A 24802-nucleotide genomic window follows, 5' to 3' on the forward strand; every position below is an offset into this window, starting at 1 on the left:
GTGAAGTGAAGTGCCCTATCAGTGTTGTGGAGGGGGCGTTTGATCGTCCCTGCGGCGCTCCCAGGCCTAGACTTTTCAAGCTCACATGCCCAGAGGAGAAGGAAAGTCGAAGCCTAAGGAGGTCGGAGGAATCCCCCAACGTTCAGGGGGGGGGACGTCCCTTCAGCTAGCTTTGCTTCATGGCAGCCAGCTCAAGGGCGCTATAGAAAAAGCGTCCTTCGCGAGTGTTTCTCGTCCTCTCCCTCTCCCTCACCTAAACGAGGGTGGAAGGAGTCGAACTTATCGAGACCGCTGAAGCGTCATATGAAGCAAGACATTGATTCTAGCCCGGAGCGCTTCTCGGATGACGCCCCGTCGGCTATTAAGAAGGCGAAGGTGGCGTCAACGTCACCTGACGCTTACGAGGAAGTACCCCATCATGCTTCTTCCCGAGTGATGACGAAAGGCGTCAGGCACTAGACGTAGGAGAAGCGTCAAGGAAGATCATTATGGCGGTGCAGGAACAACTGTCATCTCTTGTGGGAGTTTTAGCGCCCCGTCGGAAGGACGTGACGCTTCCTATTAAGAAGTCTCGTCCTCTCGCACCTGCTCGGAAGTCGTCTTGTAGAAGTGAAGCGTCAAATCAAGAGGAGCTTAGACGTGACGCTCCGTCCAAGATTGTGACGCCGAGTAGGAGCCCTTAGAAAGCGAAGCGTCTCCAAACGCGAAGCGTCATCTAAACGTCAACAAGAGACGTCATACATGACGCTCGGAGAGCGGGAAGCGTCATACATGACGTCTTCTAAAGCGCGAGAGAAGCCGCAGGTTGTGACGCCTTTCCAAGTCGATCAGAACGGGAAAAAGGAAAGACTTTCATTCCCTTAGCCCCTCTCCGATCAGGAGTTTGTCTCCCCACCCCCAGAAGAGGAAAGTTCTGAAAGGAGAACAGAAACTCAGCATTATCACGAGTTCGAACGAAACTCGGAGGATGACGATCTTGGAAGAGAGGGCTTGTCCAACTATAAGGTGTTGACTACCCTGCTTCTGGAGGAATACGGAGACGAGTTGACTCCGGCTGCTCCTCCTTCTCCGCTCTCGCTCTTTCGAGTGCGAAGGTGAAGAAGACTTCGTCTTTTCTGAAGATGAAGCCCACCATCTCGATGAAGCGGGCTTTACACGCCTTAGACGCCTGGATGAAGTCGAAGAAAGACTTAACCAGGGACAGTATTTTGCATGCCTCCAGCCAAGTTAGCTGGGAAAAGAGGCTATGGTACAAGACGGGGGAGGATATGGGTATCGCTCTCCCTTCTACTACAGAGGCAGACTTTTCGACGTTAGTTGACGCTTCAAGGCGTCCTAGTCTTAATTCTTGCCCGCATTACTTGGAGTATTCGGAAACTCAGATCATCTCCTCAAGGGACTTTTCCATGTATTGGAAGTCTTCAACTTCTTGGATTGGTCCCTTGGGGTGATGTCCAAGAAAGCTCACGATTCGCAGGGAATCGAACCTGAAGCCTGTTATGCATTTTGTCGTGCATCGACAAAGCAGTACAAGATGGATCTTTGGAAGTCTCTGCATTATTTGGAGCAGGTCTTTGAAGAAAAGGACAGTGTAGGGCGCCTTCTTAACAAAGCAGTCTCGCATGCGCAGAGGGCAGCTCTACTATATGCACCTCTTTCGAACTATTTTGTTCCCTTCTAAGTTAGTGAAGGACGTGGCTCACTCTTTAAACTGAGAATGGCGACGCAGGATCTTCTGACGCAATCAGCTAGGAAGAAGAAACCTGCTTTAGTATCGGACAAGAAAGGACCTAGCACTTCTACGCAGCCCTTTCGAGGTGGTCCGATCTCCAGACCTCCCGCAAGAAGGAAGGCTCCAGAGAAGAGAGGTAGGTCCCCCTTTCGTCCCTTTAAAAAGGGAAAATGAAACATTTCTCCTCCAAGCACCAGTAGGTGCCAGGCTCCTGCGACACTCCCAAGCCTAGACCTCTTCCAAGCTCACGAACACAGAGGAGAAGGAAAGTCGAAAGCCTTAAGGAGGTTGTGGGGGAATCCCCAACAGTCAGACGTTCCTTAAGCTAGCTCTGCTTAGTTGCAGGCGGCTCAAGGGCCACTATAGAAAGCGTCCTTCGCGAGTGTTTCTCGTCCTCTCCCTCTCCCTCACCTAAACGAGGGTGGAGGGAATCGAACTTGTCGAAAACCGCTGAAGCGCCATATGACGCCTGACAGGGATTCTAGTCCGGAGAGTTTCTCAAAGACGTCATCCATGACGCTTGGCAAACGGGAAGCGTCATGTAAGCATGAAGAGTCTTCTAAAATTCTAGAGAAGCCGAAGCTTATGACGCCTTCCAAGAATATTAGAGCAAAGAGGAAGGATTATCATTCCCTTAGCCCCTCTCCTGTTAGGAGTTTGTTTCCGCAAGAAGAAGAATGTTCGGAAAGGAGAGCGGAGACGCTTTTAGATCCCGAGTTAGAGGAAAACTCGGATACCGAATATTAGTGGGCAAGAGAAGGTTTGTCTAACTAGAAGGGATTGACTAACCTTCTTCTTGAGGAGTACGGGGACGAGTTGACGCCCAACACCACCCCTCTTGCCTACATTCGGAAACAGGGAGGGACGCACTCCTCGTTCCTTTACGAGCTCACGAGAGACCTATTACTTTGGACGTATCACAGTAACATCTCCCTGATGACAAGGTTCTTACAGGGAGAAAGGAATGTGAGGGCGGACAGGCTCAGCAGGAGGAACCAGGTCCTTCATACAGAATGGACTTTACACGAAGAAGTGTGTCTCGATCTCTGGTCTCTGTGGGTAACTCCTCAGGTGGAGTTCTTCGCAACATTTATTTCAAAAAAGGCTCACAGTGTTTTGCTCGGTCGTGGAAGATCCCAGAGCACTTATGGTAGATGCCTTCCTGCTAAATTGGTCTGAGAGACGTTTTATGCTTCTCCCCCATTCAAAATCCGGGGGTTGGGGAGTAATGAAAAGTTTTTTGTGGCGTCAAAGGAGACGAGAATGACGTTAATAGCACCTTTTGGCCGGCCCAGGAATGGTTCAAGGAGGTGTAGAGTGAAGCGTAGACTTTCCAAGATCCCTACCCGGAAGGACGGATCTTCTCATACAACCATCAAACCTCTCCGCTCTCGCTCTGACTGCCTTTCGACTATCGAAAGACTTGTCAGAGCGAGAGCCTTTTCTCGCGAAGTAGCAAGCGCGATCGCGAGAGAACGCAGAACCTCCACTACGAAGTATACCAGTCGAAGTGGAAGGTATTTAGAAGGAGGTGTAGATCCAAGAAGTTGTCCTCCTCCACTACCTCTATAGCGGAAATTTGCGGATTTCCGGCTATTCCTGAGAGGAAAATCTCATCTAGCCGTATCCACAATAGAGGGATATAGAAGTATGCTCTCGGCTGTATTCAGGAACAGAGGATTAGATCGGGCAGATAATGAAGATCTCCACGATCTCATAAGGTCTTTTGAGACTTCAAAAGTATAAGGAAACCAGTACCTCCGAACTGGAACCTAGACGTAGTTCTAAAGTATCTGTCATCGGAAAGATTCGAACCTCCTCATCGGGCATCGTTAGAGACGATTACCCGAAAATGCCTATTCCTATTATCTTTAGCTACGGCAAAGAGAATTAGGGCATTGCATGCTCTGCAGGAGAAGTGCATTCAAGGGAGATCAGAGATTTGCTCGTTTCAGACCCTGTTTTAGCGGAAAACGAGAATCCTACGAATCCCTGGCCTAAGTCATTCGAAGTCAAAGGCATGTCAAGTCTCGTAGGCAGAGAAACAGAGAGGTCTCTCTGCCCTGTTAGAGCTCTGAAGTTCTACCTTCAGAGAAAGCATCGAATGGGAGGCTCTAGACAAGGTCTTTGGTGCGCGGTAAAAGACCCCACAAGACTGATGTCCAAGAATGCGCTGGCATTCGTTGTAAGAAACGTCATTACAGACACTCAGATGACTCTCCGTCTTCTAGCAAGAAAGCGAAGGGGGCGTCAGCGTCACCTGAAGTGTACGCGGAAGTACCCTTTCCTTTTTTCCCCACCGAAGTGATGACGAAAGACGTCATGGCACTGGCGTGGGAGAAGCGTCCAAAGAGAATCATTTATAGCAGTTCAAGAGCAACTGTCATCTCGAACGCAACGTCGGAAGGACGTGTCGCTTCCAATTAAGAAGTCTCGTCCTCTCTTACCTGTTCAACGACAAGCGTCATACAGACGGGAAACGGCTAAACGTCTTACAGAAGCGTCTAGTGCGAGAGAGAGAACAGGTGCTTACGAGAGTTTCGTAACGCCAGAGAGAAGTAAGACGTCTTTTAGAAGCGAAGCGTCATTGGAAACGGAGCATAGACATGACGCTCCGTCCAATATTATGACGCCAAGGAGGACGCCTTTGGAGAGCTGAGCATCTTCCAAGCGCGAAGCGTCATCGAGACGTCAGCAATAAGGCCTGTCCTGACGAACAGTTACAACTGTTGAGAATAGAAGCTCATGAAGTTAGAGCTATAGCGACGTCTCTCTTGTTTCATAAGAATATGTCGTTAAAAACATAATAGATACGACATTTTGGAGATGCAACTCAGTATTTGCATCTCATTACTTGAAAGACGTGCGTGTGACATATGAGAAGTGTTTTTCTCTAGGTCCTTTCGTATCAGCGGATACGATTCTGGGTACGGGAGCAGACACCAATCCTTAAATGTTTATACTTTTCTTCTTTTTGGATATGGTCGAGTCTCTTCTAACAATAGAGGACTTAGGCTAGCACGGGCGGCCGTCTATGTTGTTCAGTAAAATTCTTGTCATATCCAATTAGTTGAGTATAATTTTTGAAAATTATGTATGTGTGCGTAGTGATTTTGAGTTACGATTGTTGTGACGAGTTCGGGGATAACTCTTAACAATCTGTAGTTCTAACGTATGGTTAGGATCAGGTGGTCGGGATTGGTTGTGTGCTCCTTCATAAGGTGTATTGTCCATATAAGTGGATCAGCACCCATTGACAAAGTCCTTTTAGGCTCTGCCGAGTAAGTGGGTAAGACCCCATCGGCAGACCCACAAGAACTCTTGGCCATAGATCATATATCTCGCTAAAGTTTCTTGAGGTGATGCAGACTACTGGGCAAACACCCACGAAGTCTACCACCTATCAGGTAGGAACCAAGGTTTTATTTATACCTACAACATATGTTGTTTACCTGTCTATTCCATATAGAAGCTGTCTCTTACCCTCCACCGAAGGGTGCCAATCAGCTATGTATATATCTGACAGGTAAGTTGATTGTATGAAAATGATATTGTTATGTTACAATAAAGTTTCATACATACTTACCTGGCAGATATATACAATTAAAGGCCCACCCAGCCGCCCCGCAGGAGACAGGTGGAAGAGAGAAATATGATAGAAAACGGGGATGGTTTCCTAGTCCTGCCAGACCCAAGGGCAGGCCGGTAGATCACCTGACCTACCTGTAGCGAGTGGCGCGAAATTTGAATTTCTGTCGGGGACGACGGAGTCTTAGCTATGTATATCTCTGCCAGGTAAGTATGTATAAACTTTATTGTAACATAACAATATCATTTTTACATGTGTCCAATTGATATTGCCATTCAGTTATCCAATAAAAACTGTATGGTCCAAGAGGTGAAAATACTCTGTGTTATGTAGATATTCTTGAATTGTGTGAATAGTATTTTATAAGAAATTTTGTAGACACTGAATTTGTATAAAACATCATGTAATTTAATAATACATTTACAGTGCTGATGTCTTGGCAAGTGGTCACAGTTTGTAGTATCAACCAAAACTCTGATAAGAGACTTTCCTATAGATTATGGTACGGCAGGATATGTGGTATGTAGGTTAGTTGTAGAAATGTGAACTTTTTTTATCTCCGGATATGGAAATCATATTTTATGATGAAATTTATTACTTGTTTGTTTCAGTATTAACTAGGAAGACTAATTTCTCCTCCCTTCCCTCTGACCAGGTTGAAACTACCTGACACCGGTGTGAGGTAAGCAAGCTATAATGTTGGCAAAGCAGAGTGCTTGGAAAACTTCAAGAAAAGAACAGTTGGATAAGCTTGACATATTCTAAATACTAGAGTGTAAGGTCATAATTTCTGTTGTGCAGTTGTAGTAATTTGTAGACTTTTGTATTTATTTGAAGGTATATATTCATTGTCCCAAATGTTAATACAGGATTTGGTGTACAGAAAATACTCATCAGTACTATTAAAGATAACAGACTCAATTATTCTGATACTTTTAAAGTTCTGAGAGTATAATTGTTGATGAATGTTGCATATGTATATTGTTACATGAAATTCAGGTTTTCATTGGGTAAACTGTAATTGTATTTTATATGTCTGGGAAACTAGTTACTTTTACTGTGATGGTGATTGTTTCTACATATGTGAGAGAAATGTAGAATCTTGTGATTTCAGAGAATGTGAGGAGAGTGCAATACAGCTACATTTCAGTTAAAAAGTGATGCGTATTATGTAAAATTTAAGATTAAGCTGGTCCTGTTTGGAAGTATCTGTGGGAACACTGAAATATATAGTGGCAGGCAAGCCAAGGAGTCATTACTAAAATTAAGATGTCATTAGTGTGGTATTCAGACAGTTGGATGGGGAACAAAAATTTTTTATTACATACTGTATAGCATATGTAATCTTTGTATTTAGGCCCATCCCTGTTGGTTCATCTAGACCCAGAAGTTGTAAGTCAGAACATCAAGGCAAAAATGGAAGCTAAGGACCCATTATCATTTTCTCCTGTCAAGCAGGAATATGAAAATCTTTTGGATAACCCAACTGCAGTTACAGATGATAGTGATGGCTCATTGTATTCAGGCCCATCAGTTGAGGTTGAGGTCAAGAGTGACCCAGAAGATTATACGTTTGATGAAATTGAAGACATTGAGAAGGACTCGGCGATTACTGATGAAGAACTGGCTAAGAAAGTGATTGTGGAAGTTGGTATTCACAAAGAAGAAAATCAATTCACTTGTCTTGAATGTGGAAGGGGCTTTTCACAGTCACAGAAACTTCAAGTGCACATGAGAACTCATACGGGAGAGCAACCTTACACTTGTGATGAATGTCAGAGGAGCTTTTCCTTACTAAGTAGTCTCAAAGCACACATGAGAAATCATCTGAGAGAGAAGCCATTTAACTGTAGTGAATGTGGAAAAAAATTTTCAGAGCCACATAGTCTTAAAAGGCATATGAGAATTCATACTGGAGAAAGGCCCTATGCTTGCACGGAATGTCCTAGTCGGTTTTATTATTCATGTCATCTCAAAGTACACATGAGGACTCATACAGGAGAGAAGCCATTTGCTTGCACTGTATGTCAAGCTAGCTTTAAAAACTCTGGTCATCTCAAAGCGCATATGAGAACTCATACAGGTGAGAAACCATACACTTGCGAGGAATGTCATCGAAGTTTTTCTCACTTTGAAATTTTAAAAAAACACTTGAGGATTCATACAGGAGAGAAACCGTATGCTTGCAATGAATGTTCACGTGCTTTTTTGCCCAGTTCCATGGTAGTACTCAAATTTCTGCACATGAAAGTTCATACGGGAGAAAAGCCATATACTTGTAATGAATGTCAAAGTAGTTTTTCAAGTTCAAGTCATTTGAAAAGGCATATGAGAGTCCACACCGGAGAGAAGCCTTACAAATGCAGTGAATGTCATATGAGTTTTTCCCAATCACATGGTCTAAAAGGTCACATGAGAAAGCATTTGTAAGAGATTTTGCTCTCTTGTGCTGAATATTTGTTTAGATTCAAGTTGTTAATAAATTACTAAATTTTGTTTCCACAAATACAAACCTTCATATTTTACATAGGAATTTAGTTTGTGAACTTGAGCTGGAACGCCCATTCAAACTTATTTGGAAGGTAGTAAACAACAGACAGGCAAGGGGAAGCCCTTTCCACCTGTCGGTCTGCACTCCACTTTGCGTCTGGCTGCTGTCGAGTTCAGATGTCTTCCACAACTCTCTTCCCTTATTTTGCCATTCAAATTTTTTTTTATTAGACTTGTGTATTTCTTTCCTCTTTTTGATTGTGGACTACAGTGGACCCACTGTATTCGCATTCTCTGGATTCGTGGACTCACACATTCGCGGATTTCTCTCGGGAACGTTTCCCCGCAATATTCGCAGAAAATTTGCACATTCGCGGTATTTTCCTTTGAGAAATATCTACAAATTCCTGGTTTTTTTTATCAATTTCATCATAAAATGCACTTTTTGTGATAAAATTATTAAAAAAACCAAGTATAAAAATTTTTAGTGGGCTTTTCTTGAGTTTTAACTAACAAAATAGGCTGTTTTTAGCATTTTTATATGGGTTCCAACCATTCGCTGGTTCTAACTATTCATGGGAGGGTCTGGTACGCATCCCCCACGAATACAGGGGGTGGATCACTGTATGTTTCTTTTGCAATTTTTTAAACACATCCTTCTATTAAGTTTTCTTACAAGGAATTAAGTATGTATCATCCTCCAATGTATTTCCTAATACAGTATATTGATCTTAAGTTACAGTGTGGTATATTTTTAGCCACTTGGAAATTCTTTGTATTCATTGGGAGTAAACTATGTAGCCTTATTCCTCTTGATTTCTATGGCTTAGTTTTTGTGAGTCGTGATAACTCAGCAGACGAAGCAAGTTTCAGCAGTGGACAATGAATGTAAAAAAAACAAAAAAGTGTTGGAAGGGATTAGAGGCATTCTTCTGTTCTCCAAAATGTGTATTGTTCTTCTGAACTTCAGCTCACGCTGGAGAGGAGTCTGCTACATATTAGAAGGGTTATTAAGATTCTTTCTGTGTGCCTTTCCCTTCAGGGTAGGAGAATAGATTAAAACCTGATATAGAACATCTAAAATTAGGAACAAGTAGCATATCAAAAATAACCACTCCTAAAATACCTCCGTGGAGACATGCTAAAATAGAAATCTGTGAAAAATCATTTAATAAGAAGGTAACAGATGCACAATTAAAGAGTGAATTTCTTTCACACCAGGAAAAACATAAACGGGATATTAGTATTTATACAGATGGTTCCAAGTCGAAGGAGGGTGTAGGCTATGCTGTAGTAACAAAAAAATAAATAAAAGATAAGGGAAAAAATTCCAAAAATATGCTCGATATTCACTGCAGAGATAAATGCTATATTAGAGGCTATAAAACATACCTTTATGGTGGGAAAGGCAAACGATACCTTTGTAATATACACGGATTCTTACAGTGCTTTAGAAGCGCTAAGACAATACACAGTTTCTCATCCCGTAATTGAAGAAATAAGGGAGTGGATAGATATAATAGTAAAACGGAAATCTATAAATATAAAACTATGTTGGGTCCCTTCCCATGTGGGCATAAAGGGTAATGAAGAGGTGGATAAAGAAGCCAAAAAGGCAGTAAAAAAGGAGTCTATCAAAAAAAATACAAATACCTTACAATGACATTAAAACAACAATAAATGAATACTGTCAATCAAAATGGGAAAAAGAATGGCTAGAATTGAATCATAAATTAAAGCATATTAAACCATCTGTAAAACCTTGGAATAGACAACAATGTCAAAGAAGGGAAGATGTCATATTAACAAGATTAAGAATAGGACATACATACTTGACACACAAATACTTGATGTTGCAAGGCGAGGAAAGACAGGCTCCTTACTGTGACCATTGTCGTACTCTGGTCACAATCCGTCATCTACTAACTAAATGCAATAAATTCGAAAGAAAACGAAGATCCAACAACATATATAACATACCACTTGAAGAACTATTGGGAGAAAATGCCCCACTTCAAAATATAGTAAAATATCTCAAAGAAATAAACCTGCTTTATATGATATAACGTCTTATCATTTCACAGTTTATACAGTAAGCGCTGAATGGCCTTTGCTGCCCCAGTGCTTGGTGTTACACCTAAACTTTATAAAACCAACCAACCCTTCAGGGTAGGGAATGGAGTCATTCAGTTCCTTGAGTGGCTGTCTACAATACTGGAATCATCCTCCAGTATTGGCAGTAGAAACAGGATATCTCTCTGGTCATAGGCTGCTAGTCAGCAGGTAACAAGAGTTCGTCTTACCTACCTTGGCTGTGAAACTTTTCTCTGCCCTGGCTTGTGGCAGACTTGGTCAGCCTTCAACCAGGGTTTGATTCCAGGAGAAGATCTCTGCTTTTTGAGGGAGATCTTTTGTATATCTTGAGAAGTTATTTTGGTCCTTCTCTCTTCATGACTCTCACCTTTAGGAGTTTGACTCATAGCCTATACAAGATTTTTTATGGTAGACAGGTATAGGACTGAACCCAGAGACTGTCTCGTTTATCCGTAACTTAGATAGTTTAGGCAAGTCATCTGTGCTCTTGATAGTATGTATGGCACTTGGTTGGATGGAGATCTTTTTGTTCAGAGATGTCCAAAACTTTGTAACAACATTCTGGACTGTCAGTCAATAAGTTTGAATCTTTCTCGTTATCCTCTCTGAAGGACTTTTCAATAAGTAGTGACTCTTGCAAGATACTACTGAGTTTTTTTTTGAGAGGAGCAATACTATCCTTAAGGAACGCAACACCTCAGACTAACTCTTCGGTTAGTACTAATAGAGATGAGGAGTTTTCCTTGTATACTTCTCTCAGCTCTGTAAGTTGATCCTCAGTCATTGTCTCCTCTAGTGTGGAAGGAGAATTGCAGCCCAACTCATGATGTAGGCACATCACCCCATACTTTCAGTAGAAACTTGTCGGCTATCAGGTATTATTTACAGAGACATGATCAGGTATGATCACCTGCGCAATATTTTACCTACAGAATGGCCTTGGACACACTTTCTAATGACCAGTGGTGGCTGCTAACAAGTTGGATACCCTATCTCCCTTTGGGATAGGTAGCACCTCGACTGGGTACGTATCCAGTTGGCATATGAGGAAAGTAGTGACTGGTTCTCCTCCCTCTCTCTTTCCTTCCTTCCTCTCTAGTATGGAGAGTCAGAAATGCCATTCCGTATATACAGGCAGTCTCCAGGTTACGACGGGGGTTCCGTTCTTGAGACGCGTCGTAAGCCGGAATTTCGTCAAAAATCCAAAGAAAACCTTACTTTTAATGCTTTGGGTGCATTGAAAACTTTGTAAACTGCATTCTTATTGCATTTTTCATTAAAAAAACCTTCAAATATTGATTATTTTGCATTTTTGGTGTCATATTTCATCTGCCAGATCAGTGTTGTAGTCGTCGTAACCCTGGAACATGCGTCGTAACCCTGAAAATAATTTCTGATGAATATAATTGAAAAAAGCTTTAACCTCGGAACGTAGTAAGCCGAACCCGTTGTAATACGGGGACTTCCTGTTTAAACTACCAACTCGACACCAGTCTTTTCATTGGAAATGAAGGTATGCAAGTCCCCTCCTCTCTTGGCAAATGGAGAGCAGGACAGGCAATAAAAGCAACTTGTGGATCATATTTGTCTAATTTATTTTCCAACACTTCAATAGGGGTTCTTAAAGCCTGATTGAGTGATAGCATAGTACTTTTTGGGCTTCACGAGAAAGGAACTGTGGTTTATGACTCGAGCCAGAAATACAGAAGGTTTACACAAAAACCCAACCTCTTATAACTATTTTATTCCCTAATTACTTCACAATCTCTATATTTATACATGAAAACTTACAGTATATGTACACAAACACAACAAAATCAATTCCTATTAAATCCACATACACACACACAATAACTACCTTATTTTAGACTTAAACTACAAAACCACTTACATATGTAGAACAACCACAGCACTTTCAACACCAATGCAACTAACATGATTAATGTAATATTCTGTTACTTGTGTTCTCAAAGAGTAAAGCTTTAAGTAGTTTTGAGTAACAAATATCTTTATTAATTTTCTGTGGCATATTCTTTACTTAAATATTGTCTGCAGCATGTAAACAAAATGATGAATCTTTCATTATCAAATTCACTCAACTTAAACAAGTAATAAACAACCACCATTAGGGGTTTCCTTCATTTCTACGCTAAGAAGTCTTATCTTCTGTTGGTTTCATTCTGTTTTCCATTTAGTATGTTTACAGTAGAGTACTTGTAGAGGTATCAACTTTAAATTTTTAACTATTGGCAGTTTGTATTCCTATAATCTGGCCAAACTCTTCATCTGTGACTCTTGATTGGCTGGATTCCTAAATGAATAAAGGGTGATACTGCTTTTTGATTTGCCTTTTACAACAAGCAGGATATTGCTTACGCTGCTCCTCCACCTCTCTTATGCAAGCAGAACCGAACACAGAAGGGCCTCTAAACAGGATCATCAAACAAACAGAAAAAGAAAAAATCTATTACAACAACCAACCACAAAAACACAACTGAACAAAAGAAAAAATTTATATTCCTCTGCACAAACCAACGCCTTTTCAGAAACCTACTGCAATACAAACCCTTTACATAATGGCCTCAAAGTCTAGCAATTCACACATCCCATATACGCAGTATGCTAGAGTTATGGGGTACCTTCCTCTGCTCCTAAATGGACAAGTAAGATAACATCCCAGGTTGAGTGAACCTACGAGTTGGTACAGAGAATACCACAGATTCTTCTCACCTGTGGGCAGATCTCCTATGTGAAGAGCAAATGTTTGTTCTTGTATAGGAACAAATAGCAAATTCTAAAAGTTAATTTATATCAATGGACCACTTCAACCAACGTTCACTGTTACCTGGGCCAGAAGGCAAAGTGGAATGTAGACTGACAGGTGGGCAGGGCTTCCCTATGCCTATCGGCAGTTACTACCTTCTCAGTAAGTTTGAACGGCTGTTCAATCGTATGTTCACCAGCTAAATAACTATGTAATGAACTTCAGATTTGTATGTTAGAAATACATGTACAAATAACTTTTAAAATGTGGTATATTTTGAAAAGCAGCTGATTTTTTAAAATTGTCCCAAACAATTTTGTGTACTCCATTACAATGAATGTTGGCAGCAAGGTTACTTAAATTAAGAGTAATTAGAAAGCATGTCAGAATACCAGTCAGATTTATTTAGAATGTGCTAGAGAAAAAGAATTATGTGACATCATAAAAAGTTAGGAACTTTTTTATAGTTTAAATGTCTTAGAAAAGATTGTAACTGTATTAGGACTTGCATTATCATTTAGTCATATTTGTTAAGAAATATATACAGTCAAACCTCAGTTTTGGTACACCTCTCTTTTCGTACTTTTATTCGGTTTTAAGTAGACTTTTTTTATATACAACACTAGGAAACTCCATCCGGGGCCCAGCGCATGACTGGCCCCTGTATCGAGTGTCTAAACAAAGCATGTCATCTTCTTTCGTGGCCCATTTTGCTTTTGTGTTCATTGTTTTTGTGTTTTATGTGCGTTTTTGTTCAAGTGCAACTGCTAAATAAGCCATCATATTGGGCCAAAGAAGGTTCCAAGTGCTAGCCCTTCCTGTAAAATAAGGTGAGAAAGACTAGAATTTAAGAAAGAACTCGTAGCAAAGTTTTGGAAGAAGTTGCATGCTGATCTCTGAGAAAATGCCCACAAGAAGCACTGCTGTTAGTGAATTTAAGGCCAACAGAGGCTGGTATGAAAAATTCAGAAAACAAATGACAGGGATCCAGTAATTCCCAAGCTGGTCCTAGTACCAGTAAAAATCGAAGAGGGGAAGTAACCTCAGATAGTGCCAGTAAAAAATGAAGAGAAGTAACCCCAGACATTTCCTTGATACCTGAAGTCCTTCTGGAGGGAAATTGCCCTTTCAAACAATAACCTCTCCTCCTCCCTCTCCCCTCCTCTCTGTCTTCCAAATGCTAACAAGTGTTTTGCGTAAAGGTAAGAGTTATGTTAAATGTTAATTTATTTATTCCATTAGTTTCATTAGTTATTTATATTTATTTCTTATTATTTTCTTTATGTAAAAAGGTGTTTATTCCCTATAAAATGTATTTTTTGTTAATAATTTTGGGGTCTAGAACATATTAATTGTATTTACATTACTCCTTATGGGAATTATTATTTTGGTTTTCGTATGTTTCTGATTTCGTGGGAGGTTCTGGAACGGATTGTGTACGAAAACCGAGGTTCCACTGCGTCACTGGTAGGAGACTGGTTAGAATGGTAACAGTGAATCATTGTTTGTCCCATTTAGGGTACCAAATAAGTATAGTATAGCAAGTTAAAAGTCCGTTTAACATTTTAATCAAAAGGTGTTTAAAGAGTTAGTTGGTCCCATTTGTACTTGTAAGGTGTCTGGCCATATACTACTTACAGATTGTGTGAAGCCAAGAGACAGCCAGTGGCTATTGGCCTACAGCCTACAAAGTTTTCTGTGTAGAAGGGAGATCCTCATATACTGTAGTCCTAACTTCAGGCTACAGTCTTGATTTTATTATTCCATTTATTTTAATTTTTTAATGGCAATTAGAAGCTTTTTTATCTTAAGAATTTTTATCTATTGTTGGTAAGAAAATTGTTGTCACATTTTTTAAAAAATCATCCCTCACAAATATTCAAGTGTTGATGTATGTAATTCTCACAAGACTTGGATTGCTAAGGTGTTGGCAGTAGTACTCATCTCTGTCACATGGCTGTTTGGGTCAGAAACCACGTGTATGAAAAGCAGAGCCACCCTGTGCTTCTTGCAATATGACATCAAGCCATCAGTGGGGGTTAACGAGTAACATTATTGTTTTCCAAATCCATTTACTTGATAATGCAGCTAGTCTCAAAATCTTCTTTCTTTAGAATTTGGGAGGTACTATCTGGATCTCATTGTAAAACAAAAGCATTCTGTTCACTGGGTTTATTATTATTATTATTATTATTATTATTATTATTATTATTATTATTATTATTATTATTATTATTATCATTTTTTTTTTATTTTTGTGCTCTATCACAGTCCTCCAATTCGACTGGGTGGTATTTATAGTGTGGGGTTCCGGGTTGCATCCTGCCTCCTTAGGAGTCCATCACTTTTCTTACTATGTGTGCCGTTTCTAGGACCACACTTCTGCATGAGTCCTGGAGCTACTTCAGCCTCTAGTTTTTCTAGATTCCTTTTCAGGGATCTTGGGATCGTGCCTAGTGCTCCTATGATTATGGGTACGATTTCCACTGGCATATCCCATATCCTTCTTATTTCTATTTTCAGATCTTGATACTTTATCCATTTTTTTCCCTCTCTTTCTCTTCAACTCTGGTGTCCCATGGTATTGCGACATCAATGAGTGATACTTTCTTCTTGACTTTGTCAATCAACGTCAAGTCTGGTCTGTTTGCACGTATCACTCTATCCGTTCTGATACCATAGTCCCAGAGGATCTTTGCCTGATGGTTTTCTATCACTCCCTCAGGTTGGTGCTCGTACCACTTATTACTGCAAGGTAGCTGATGTTTCTTGCACAGGCTCCAGTGGAGGGCTTTTGCCACTGAATCATGCCTCTTTTTGTACTGGTTCTGTGCAAGTGCCGGGCATTCACTTGCTATGTGGTTTATGGTTTCATTTCTCGTATTGCACTTCTTACATATGGGAGAGATGTTATTTCCGTCTATCGTTCTTTGAACATATCTGGTTCTTAGGGCCTGATCTTGTGCCGCTGTTATCATTCCTTCAGTTTCCTTCTTTAGCTCTCCCCTCTGTAGCCATTGCCATGTGTCATCGCTGGCTAGTTCTTTAGTCTGTCTCATGTATTGTCCGTGCATTGGTTTGTTGTGCCAGTCCACTGTTCTGTCTGTCATTCTCCTGTCTCTGTATATTTCTGGGTCTTTGTCTACTTTTATTAGTCCTTCTTCCCATGCACTCTTTAGCCACTCGTCTTCACTGGTTTTCAGATATTGCCCCAGTGCTCTGTTCTCGATATTGACGCAGTCCTCTATACTTAGTAGTCCTCTCCCTCCTTCCTTTTGTGTTATGTATAGTCTGTCCGTATTTGCTCTTGGGTGTAGTGCTTTGTGTATTGTCATATGTTTCCGGGTTTTCTGATCTATGCTGCGGAGTTCTGCCTTCGTGCATTCCACTATTCCTGCGCTGTATCTGATTACTGGCACTGCCCATGTGTTTATGGCTTTTATCATATTTCTGGCGTTGAGTTTTGACTTGAGTATCGCCTTGAGTCTCTGCATATATTCTTTCCTGATTGTGTCCTTCATCTCTTGGTGTTTTATATCCCCTCCTTCCATTATTCCCAGGTATTTGTATCCTGTCTCATCTATGTGTTTGATGTTGCTCCCATCTGGTAGCTTTATCCCTTCAGTTCTCGTTACTTTGCCTTTTTGTATGTTGACTAAGGCGCATATTTCTATTCCAAACTCCATCCTGATGTCCCCAGATACAATCCTTACAGTCTGGATTAGGGTATCTATTTCCTTGATGCTCTTACCATACAGCTTGATGTCGTCCATGAACATCAGATGGTTGATTCTGTTGCCTCTTTTCTTGAGTTGGTACCCGGCATCCATCTTCTGTAGTACTTTTGTCATGGGAATCATGGCTACTACGAAGAGTAGTGGGGACAGTGAGTCGCCCTGGAAGATCCCTCTCCTGATATTAACCTCTGCTAGTCTTATTCCAGAGCTTGTAAGTATTGTATTCCAGTTGCGCATTGTATTTTTGAGGAAGCTGATGGTATTTTCCTCTGCCCCCTATATTTTCAGGCATTCTATTAGCCATGTGTGTGGTATCATGTCGAAGGCTTTCTTATAGTCTATCCATGCCATGCTTAGGTTGGTTTTCCTTCTCCTACTGTTCTTCATTACCATTTTGTCTATCAGGAGCTGGTCTTTTGTGCCCCTACACTTCCTTCTGCAGCCTTTCTGTTGGATTGCTAAGGTGTTGGCAGTAGTACTCATCTCTGTCACATGGCTGTTTGGGTCAGAAAAGCATTATTATTATTATTGTTGTTGTTGTTGTTGAAGTAAAGGGTTTTTAATAGACCATTTTGCCCGGAGGCACTGATGTCAGACTTCTTGAAACATCTGTTGTCATCATTGTTTGTGAGACATGGTCTGTAGACTCTTATCACACATATGAAAGTTAGCTGTCATAACTACTATTAGTCACTACTTGACTCTTCTCCTCACCTGTGTGAAGTTGTGTCACATTAATATTTCTGTACAGCATTTCATTTATCTTGTGTTACCCTTTAAGTTTTAGGTGTATAGCCAACTACTCATGTTCAGGACACTTTGTTACTCTTTAATGACCTGTTTGGTGAGAAATTGTGGCAGACCCAGTCATTTCCAAACAGAGAACTAAAAAATTCCTTATGAAAATCTTGAAAATTCTGCCTTATGCTGAGGAACTGACTGCTTATGAAACCATGTGTGTTGTACATATCGGGACTGAAGTGAGCAGTTATCAAAAGCATCTCAGGACAGTACCAAATCTAATGTCTTTAGCCTCAGTGACATTTTTTGTTAACTTCTTAGACAAGATGTCCGTTCACCAAATCTTCCCAGACTGAAATTTGCCAAACTTGGAGGTTGGAAGCAGTGTTTGCCGAATTGTGATAACTGGGAGATTCTTAAAGAGTCATAACTGTCCCTTTCACTTAACTCCATTGGTAGTACTTTAATCAATAAAAATACTAATATATTGTTATTTCGAATTGTTATTTCATGTCGGTCACAGTGTTTCATATGTAGTGCAAGCATACTCAAATAAATGATGTATAGAATGTAAAAATGTAATTTCAAATCCTATAATAAATGATCCTTGTAGGGAGGTAATATTTGCAGGCTTGTAAATATCAGATTAAAAGAGAATGTGGGTCTGTTTGGTCCACAGATTATTTGGATATCAGTGCAACTTTTACTTCAGAATCGTGGATCAACTCAGGTATGGAAACATTCTGAAATTTTGGCTGCCTTGGAAGGCTCTTCAACCCTTCCCTGTATGTGGCTGGGAAGATTTTTAGGAGAATTTTTTATGACTAAACTCTTGACATTAATATTACTGAAAACGACATTTATATTAAAAAGCTTTAAAGTTCTAGGAATTTCTAAAAAAAAAACTGTCATCATACAGCAATTTTAGAATTTTATTCTTAGTAAATTCAACTTTGTCATTTGTTAAATAAAATTTTTTCCAGCTCATTAAATAAAATGTTTTTCTATCTCTTTTCCATGCCACATCTACAAAAGTCCTTGGTTACTTAAGTTTCAAGGCCATATAAAAATGCTGAAAATGGCCTATTTTGTTAGTTAAAACTCAAGAAAACTCCACTAAAAATGTTTATACCTGGATTTTTAAAGTTTTATCACAAAAAGTGCATTTCATGACAAAATTGATAAAAGAAATCCCTGGAATTTGTGGATAGTATATTTCTCATAGAAAAATACCACAACTATACAAATTTCTAGCAAATAATGGGTGAATATGTTCTAAAGAAAAATCCGCGAATGTGTGAGTCCGCGAATCCGGAGAATGTGAATACAGGGGCCCACTATATATGGAAACTGGGAAGATGAAGCAATGAATGCTAATATGGATGGTGAAAGAAACAGAAGGCATTATCCTTCACACTTATGTAGTTTGGATGACATATAACAGAGTTTAGCCACCAGTCCTTTACGGAAGTGAATGGTCGATCCTAAATATGAATGACAGGATAAAAAAACAAACTTTAAGTGTAATTTTTGCATTGTATTTGCAGCATAAGATAAGATGAAAGGATGAGACATAGATGCAGATACAGAAAAGTGGTATAATCGCATTCACGGACTCGCGTATTCACGGATTCCTCTGTGGACCATATTTACACATTACTTGTGTGAAATTCACGTATTCGCGGTATTTTTTTTATGAGGAATGTCCACAAACTCTTGTCTTTTTATCAATTTCACCAAAAAATGCAGTTTTTGTGATAAAACTGTTTAAAAAATCAGGTTTATATAAATGTTTTCAGTGGATTTTTCTTGAGTACTAACTAACAAAATACAGTACATAGACAGTTTTAAGCATTGTTTTAGGAGTTTCAACTGTTCGGCGGGGTTCCGTTACGCATCCCTCACCGATATGGGGGAAGTCTGTATATCATATTGCAACTGCTAATGTTTTTTCTGTTAAACCTTTAAATTTAACTTTTTTTACTCCTAATTTCCCTCTCGGCACTGAGTGACCTCATAGTTCCCAGTACTTGGCCCAAGGCATAAGTTTTATATACCATATCACTCCTAGTTGCTTAATTTGTGTGCATAAAGAATGGGATGTTTGAAAACGCAAACAGGAAAGGCAGCAAAAACGACAATAACGACCATCTTTCCTACAGGAAAAAGATAGAAGCTCAATACTGTCTTTGGATAAACGGTCAAAAAGGTACTTAAAGGATTGTAACCTCATCCTTTGTGTAAACAAACTCATTCCTCATGTGAATGGAGTTGCTTGGTTTACAATTAATTAAACTTATGATATATATTACAAGGCTGAATTGCAATATTCAGCAAATTTAACGCATCTTGCTCAAATACTTGTGATTATTGTTAAAGACTTATTCAATTTATTGATTTGAGGAAAATATTTTCGTTTTGGTTAACAGAGTTTAACAAAAACTTTCATTTCCATTTGTTTTTGTGATATGAAAATCCTTGTCAGGCAAGATTCACAAAATTGCGTAACGTTCTGGCCACACTGCTTAATCATGATATAACTGCTACTGATATCATTTCAAACTAAATAATATCTAAAGATGATAGATTAGAATTGTAATAATTAAGAATAAATAGAATCATGAAATAAATAAATACAATGAAGAAATAAACCGAGTGATTGAAAAAGGGTGAAAATGAAATTAAGGTAAAAATAAATTAACATAAAAATCTTTCCTCACTTCTGAGATTTTGCTGCAGCTGTTTTCTTCATTAACGGAATACTTTATTTTTTTCCCTGCAGAGTTAATCTAACACAGAAGGGAGCAGTGAATTTTGGTCCCTGCAACTGTAGGATTGCCTAATAATAATCTTATTTCCATCATTATTAATAAACGAACACAATCGTATGCAAAGTAGAACGAGGGACATGACATTGCTCATTTGCTACTACTACTACTACTGTCAAGCTTTCCTACAAAATGAGAAATAAAACGAGCAAGGGAAAGAGACGTTTCAAAGGTACATCCCACCCATTACTACTACTACTACTACTACCTTTTTACGTCACCTCATTAAAGGCATCATACACACACACTACAGGTAGAATATGTGAACTTCTAAAGGATAAATACCAACAGGAACAACAATAAGGTGCCGAAACCTTTTACCAAGTTGGTAATTACCGTTTTTCTTTATTTTAATGTATGCTTTGAATGTTTTTCTGATGTTTATTGTGTTAGCAAATCTAAGCTGATCAACCTGACGTACTAGCTAGCCTAACACAAGGTGCAAGTCCTCATTAACTGATCTTAATCAGAATCAGAGAACTAGCTATAAGTGAATTGGTAAATTTTTAGTTTCAGCCAAATTTGGAAAAATGCAATAAAAATATATTTGTTGCATCAGAAATAATGTAGTTCCAACGGATTTAACATTTATTTTGACTGCAAACCATCCGATTTAGAGATTTACTACCTAGGGTAAAACATCAAAGCAGGCCACGCAGGCCAGCTACCATCAGTGCAAGCCACCCTCCGAAAAAGTACATTATAACGCGTCCTGACACCCGAGATGGGCATCAGTCGCGACTTGTTGTTGGTGAGAAACGGAGCTAAAGACCTCTACTCTCCTTTCGAAGTAAGTATTTTCCCCAAAGTTAGAAATTAAGGCCAAATTTTAAGATTTAAACAGATTTAAACAGAGGGTACTGAAAATGGCGCCCACGGCAGTGGAAATCCCCCACCAAAAACGCTTTAGAAATTTTTACTTACAACTAAAAATGTTTCGAAGATTGACGCCATCTCGATGTTTACGAGTAGCTTGTGTCAATAAACTAACCATTTCCTGTGATAAATCCGCACACCACTTGTACCCACAGACGCTGGAGCACTTTTATCACAACAATCGAAACACGTATTTCTCATCAACAACAAGCCAGGCGTAAACAGCTTTGTTTGGGGTAGAAGATGACTAGAAAAAAAAAGCGTTCTCTTGGCTTAATTTTTAATAAGTAGTAAAACATCAATATTTTACATATTTATGATGATTAATTTGAAAATATTCGTTATTGAAAAAGTAACTCGCCTCTGACTCAAATTTAAGTAATTATTTTTCTGAATTAGAACGTTCTTTCAAGTTCTGTATTATGACGTCACGACATCTTGACTTTCGTACCTATTGTAAATAATTGCTATACTCAACTGTCATTGCAGAACAGTTTACCAGTTATTCGTGCAGATTGTTATCAGCTATACATGTAATTGTTATAATCGTAATGCGCATATATATCTTTATTATTTACTTTTTGGATATATGAAGATGTTTTACTGCTGGATTATCGCCGTAGTGTGACGCAATCGTTTTCGGTCCATGGGCCCTCTGTCTGTTTTCGCACCATAAGAAATTATGGGGCCGAATTTGCAAATGACCAGAAAAGTCGTTAAAAGAGGAAAGTTAGCATTGAGGGGCATATTTGTTTTTGACTGAGAAAAATACAAATTTATTCAATAGCTAGCTTGTAAAAAATACTTGGTTTATAAAAACTTGATTGACACTAAGCAGCATGTCTACTATGGGTTTCAGAGACAGTGCAAGCACGTTTTTTGGGCAATACCTATTTCTGTAACGAACACTCGTAACAGAACGAGATTTTGCTATAGTGCATTACACCCAGTGCCGTAATTATAAGGGTATCGTGAATCACTAATCGTAAAGAATAACGACACTTGTCCTTGTACCAAGAGACAAAAACTCCATTATGCAGAAATGGATACGAACACGCGTATAAAGCTCCACCTACCCCTCTCCCCCCCCACCCCCCCCCCCCCCCTCCACCGCCATCCCTTTTCTTCTTTCGTTCCTCCGCCTTCCTTTCTCTCTCTCTCTGTTGCCATTCGGTATGTGTTGACCCTCCAAACTGGGTATAAGACTACACACAAAAACGTTGAAATTGGTGAAATTAGGCTATGTATTGGAAGTATATATACATAAATATTAAGCAATTTTATCATTATTGCATTACTATGACAACTAGAATTCATGGAAACAGTTTATAATAATGGAACGGCGTATGTGTGAAGCCTCCACTAATGTGGCAACGATGATTTTGCCATTCTTAGCATGCAAACATTAAAGCATGCAAAAACATTAAAGGTTACATTTATTTCTGGCATACGATTATTTAAGAATTCAAAATACTAATAAAGACTGAAATCAATGAAAAGTGCTAGCAAAAACAAAAAAAAAAAAAAAAACGTAGTCGTTCCTCTATGCACTTTTTCCGTATTCGTTCCTCTATGGTTTTCGGCAGCCAAGGATGTACGAAAACGTTAGAAACATTTGATTTTATCTACGTTAGAAATATCTGTAATTTTTCGGGGTAATTTGGTTGCTAAAAAAACGGGATAATATACATGAATTAAATCAAAATTTTTAAATAACAATGTAAATTTAAACTAAATAACGAGTAAAGTAAACAGTTTAGGGAATAAAACTTTGCAGTTTCGTCGTCTGCTGTTTGTAATTGTGTTTATGGCGCGCAGCTGCTTAGAAACCAGGAACAGCAACGGGTTTAAAGTGCAATGTGGAGTGAACTGAGACCAAAATGTGTATAATAACAATCAAATAAGCACTGTGGAGTTTCAGTTGTGATGGCAGTAAGGATAAAAACCGCCGATTACAAGGTAAGAATGAATTCAGTTCCAACCATAACCCCGGGAATAACAAGTTTCATACTTTCACTAATATAGGCAACAAAATGTTGTTTTATTGTGCTGATTACAACTGCAATCTTGAGTAAGATCATAAACGTTACAATACCATACGCTAACATTGTTCAAATGAGTGCTGGGAAGGCTGGGGAAAGATGGTGTCCGTCACTGATGAGAACCGTCCATGAAAAACGTAGCCGCCATATTGGATTTCAAAACTGCCTTGAAAACATATTTTACGAAGAGCTCACATGCTTATTTTAGTTCGTATGGGGCTTTCATATATCACAATATGTTGACGAAACTTCAGTCTTTTAAATGGTATGCTTAGAGTTGCAATTGTATTCATGTTTCACCAATTAAATATCGAGTGAATAAGACCCGTCCACCGTGATGAGGGTTGGCCTGAACTGATGTTTCCCCCTATGTACTAATTGGAGTTAAAAAAAAAAAAAAGTTTTTTTCCAGAAAAGGTAAATGTCCAGGAGAAGGCCGCACCCGTTTTCAAGTATTACGACGAAAAACGGCAAAAAAACGACCAGATTGGTGTTGCACATCGCATAGAAACATGAGGAAATGAATAAAAAAGAAAGAGAGTTACTCTTACACACAAAATCTAAGCATAAACCTACTACTACTTCAATTATGGGGATCCCAGTGGGAAACGGGGTTTTTGGGTGGGGGGAGGAGGAGAAAAGTGATTTTCGGGGCACTACCGAACCTAATACACCCCAATAACCTTACCTAGGGCCCTGTACCCCTACCTAGGCCTAGCGGGGGGGCTCCGCCCCCCTGCGACCCCCCCTTAAGGCCACAGTGATTTTCGGGGCACTACCGAACCTAATACAACCACCTAACCTTACCTAGGGCCCTGTACCCCTACCTAGGCCTAGCGGGGGGGCCCCCTGCGACCCCCCCTTAAGGCCACAGTGATTTTCGGGGCACTACCGAACCTAATACAACCACCTAACCTTACCTAGGGCCCTGTACCCCTACCTAGGCATAGCGGGGGGGCTTCCGCCCCCCCTGCGACCCCCCCTTAAGGCCACTACCTAACATCCATCAAACCAAATCCAAAGTGATGGTACTGCTGTATACATCGTTATACTACCACCATTATAATATACTCTATAAATTAATGAAAGCTTACCTTAAACTGTTGGTTGATAAAAATGTGCTGGTGCTTTGAGGAAAACGTGAAGCCGTTGCAAGGTTCCCTGACATGCAACTTAAAGTAGGAAGTGGCCAGGTACCCGACGACCACATTGCACTGCAAACAATCGGTAGGAAATCGAAGGTCTGTCAAAAATTAAATGCCAGAAGGGCCAGCCACCTACCTCTGCCATAGGTACAGGAAGACAAAATGCCGTTTTTTTGCTTCATTATTCGAGTATTCAGTCAAACAAGGATACCAGTGGACACTAGACAGGTAACTGTATTACTCCGCTGAAATGCTAGTGAAACTTAGTTTTCGACTCAAGTCATTCGTAATTGGTTATGAAACCCATGACGTCATAACGATGTCACACCTCTCAGCCAATAATGAGTAACTGGAACTGCTTTTGTTTGCGTAAGAAAGTAAGTTAGAGGGCTCATTAAAGTAAACATTACCGTAGAGGAAACACCTCTCCCGACTTTAGGAAAAATTTCGAAGGAGTAAAAACTTAATCTTTTTTTTTCTCTGTAAGTATGCATTAGCGACAATAATGTATTGAGAAGAAGTGTTTTGTTATCACGTGCTTTACTCGGGAAAAATATCAATATAATAGATTTCCCATAATGGTTGAAACTGAAATAATACCAGTGAATTTTCAGGTAGGAAATGTTATTAGGGTACTAAATCACGGACGATCCCCCACCATCATCACACTGGACGGGTCTTATTTACTCTACTATATTTAATTGGTGAAACAAGAATACATTTAGCTACAACTCTAAGCTTACCATTCAAAAGATTGAAGTTTC

General features: G+C 39.7%; 2 protein-coding genes across 2 annotated transcripts in view; both read left to right on the forward strand.

The window, feature by feature from the left end:
- The first annotated feature begins 6102 nt into the window (after positions 1-6102).
- Positions 6103-7751, forward strand: LOC135211320 (gastrula zinc finger protein XlCGF52.1-like). The gene has a single exon (XM_064244637.1). It carries the CDS (start codon positions 6738-6740, stop codon positions 7749-7751), a length of 1014 nt encoding a protein of 337 aa, XP_064100707.1. The 5' UTR covers positions 6103-6737.
- Positions 7752-20132: 12381 nt separating this feature from the next.
- The window catches only part of LOC135210829 (oocyte zinc finger protein XlCOF15-like), a 33795-nt gene continuing 29125 nt past the window's right edge, over positions 20133-24802 (forward strand). The window contains exon 1 of the mRNA XM_064243702.1: positions 20133-20303. The gene's annotated coding sequence lies outside the window, so the exon portion shown is untranslated. The remainder of the gene's footprint in view (positions 20304-24802) is intronic.

The sequence above is a fragment of the Macrobrachium nipponense genome, chromosome 4 (assembly GCF_015104395.2).
Source record: "Macrobrachium nipponense isolate FS-2020 chromosome 4, ASM1510439v2, whole genome shotgun sequence".
Lineage (NCBI taxonomy): Eukaryota > Metazoa > Arthropoda > Malacostraca > Decapoda > Palaemonidae > Macrobrachium > Macrobrachium nipponense.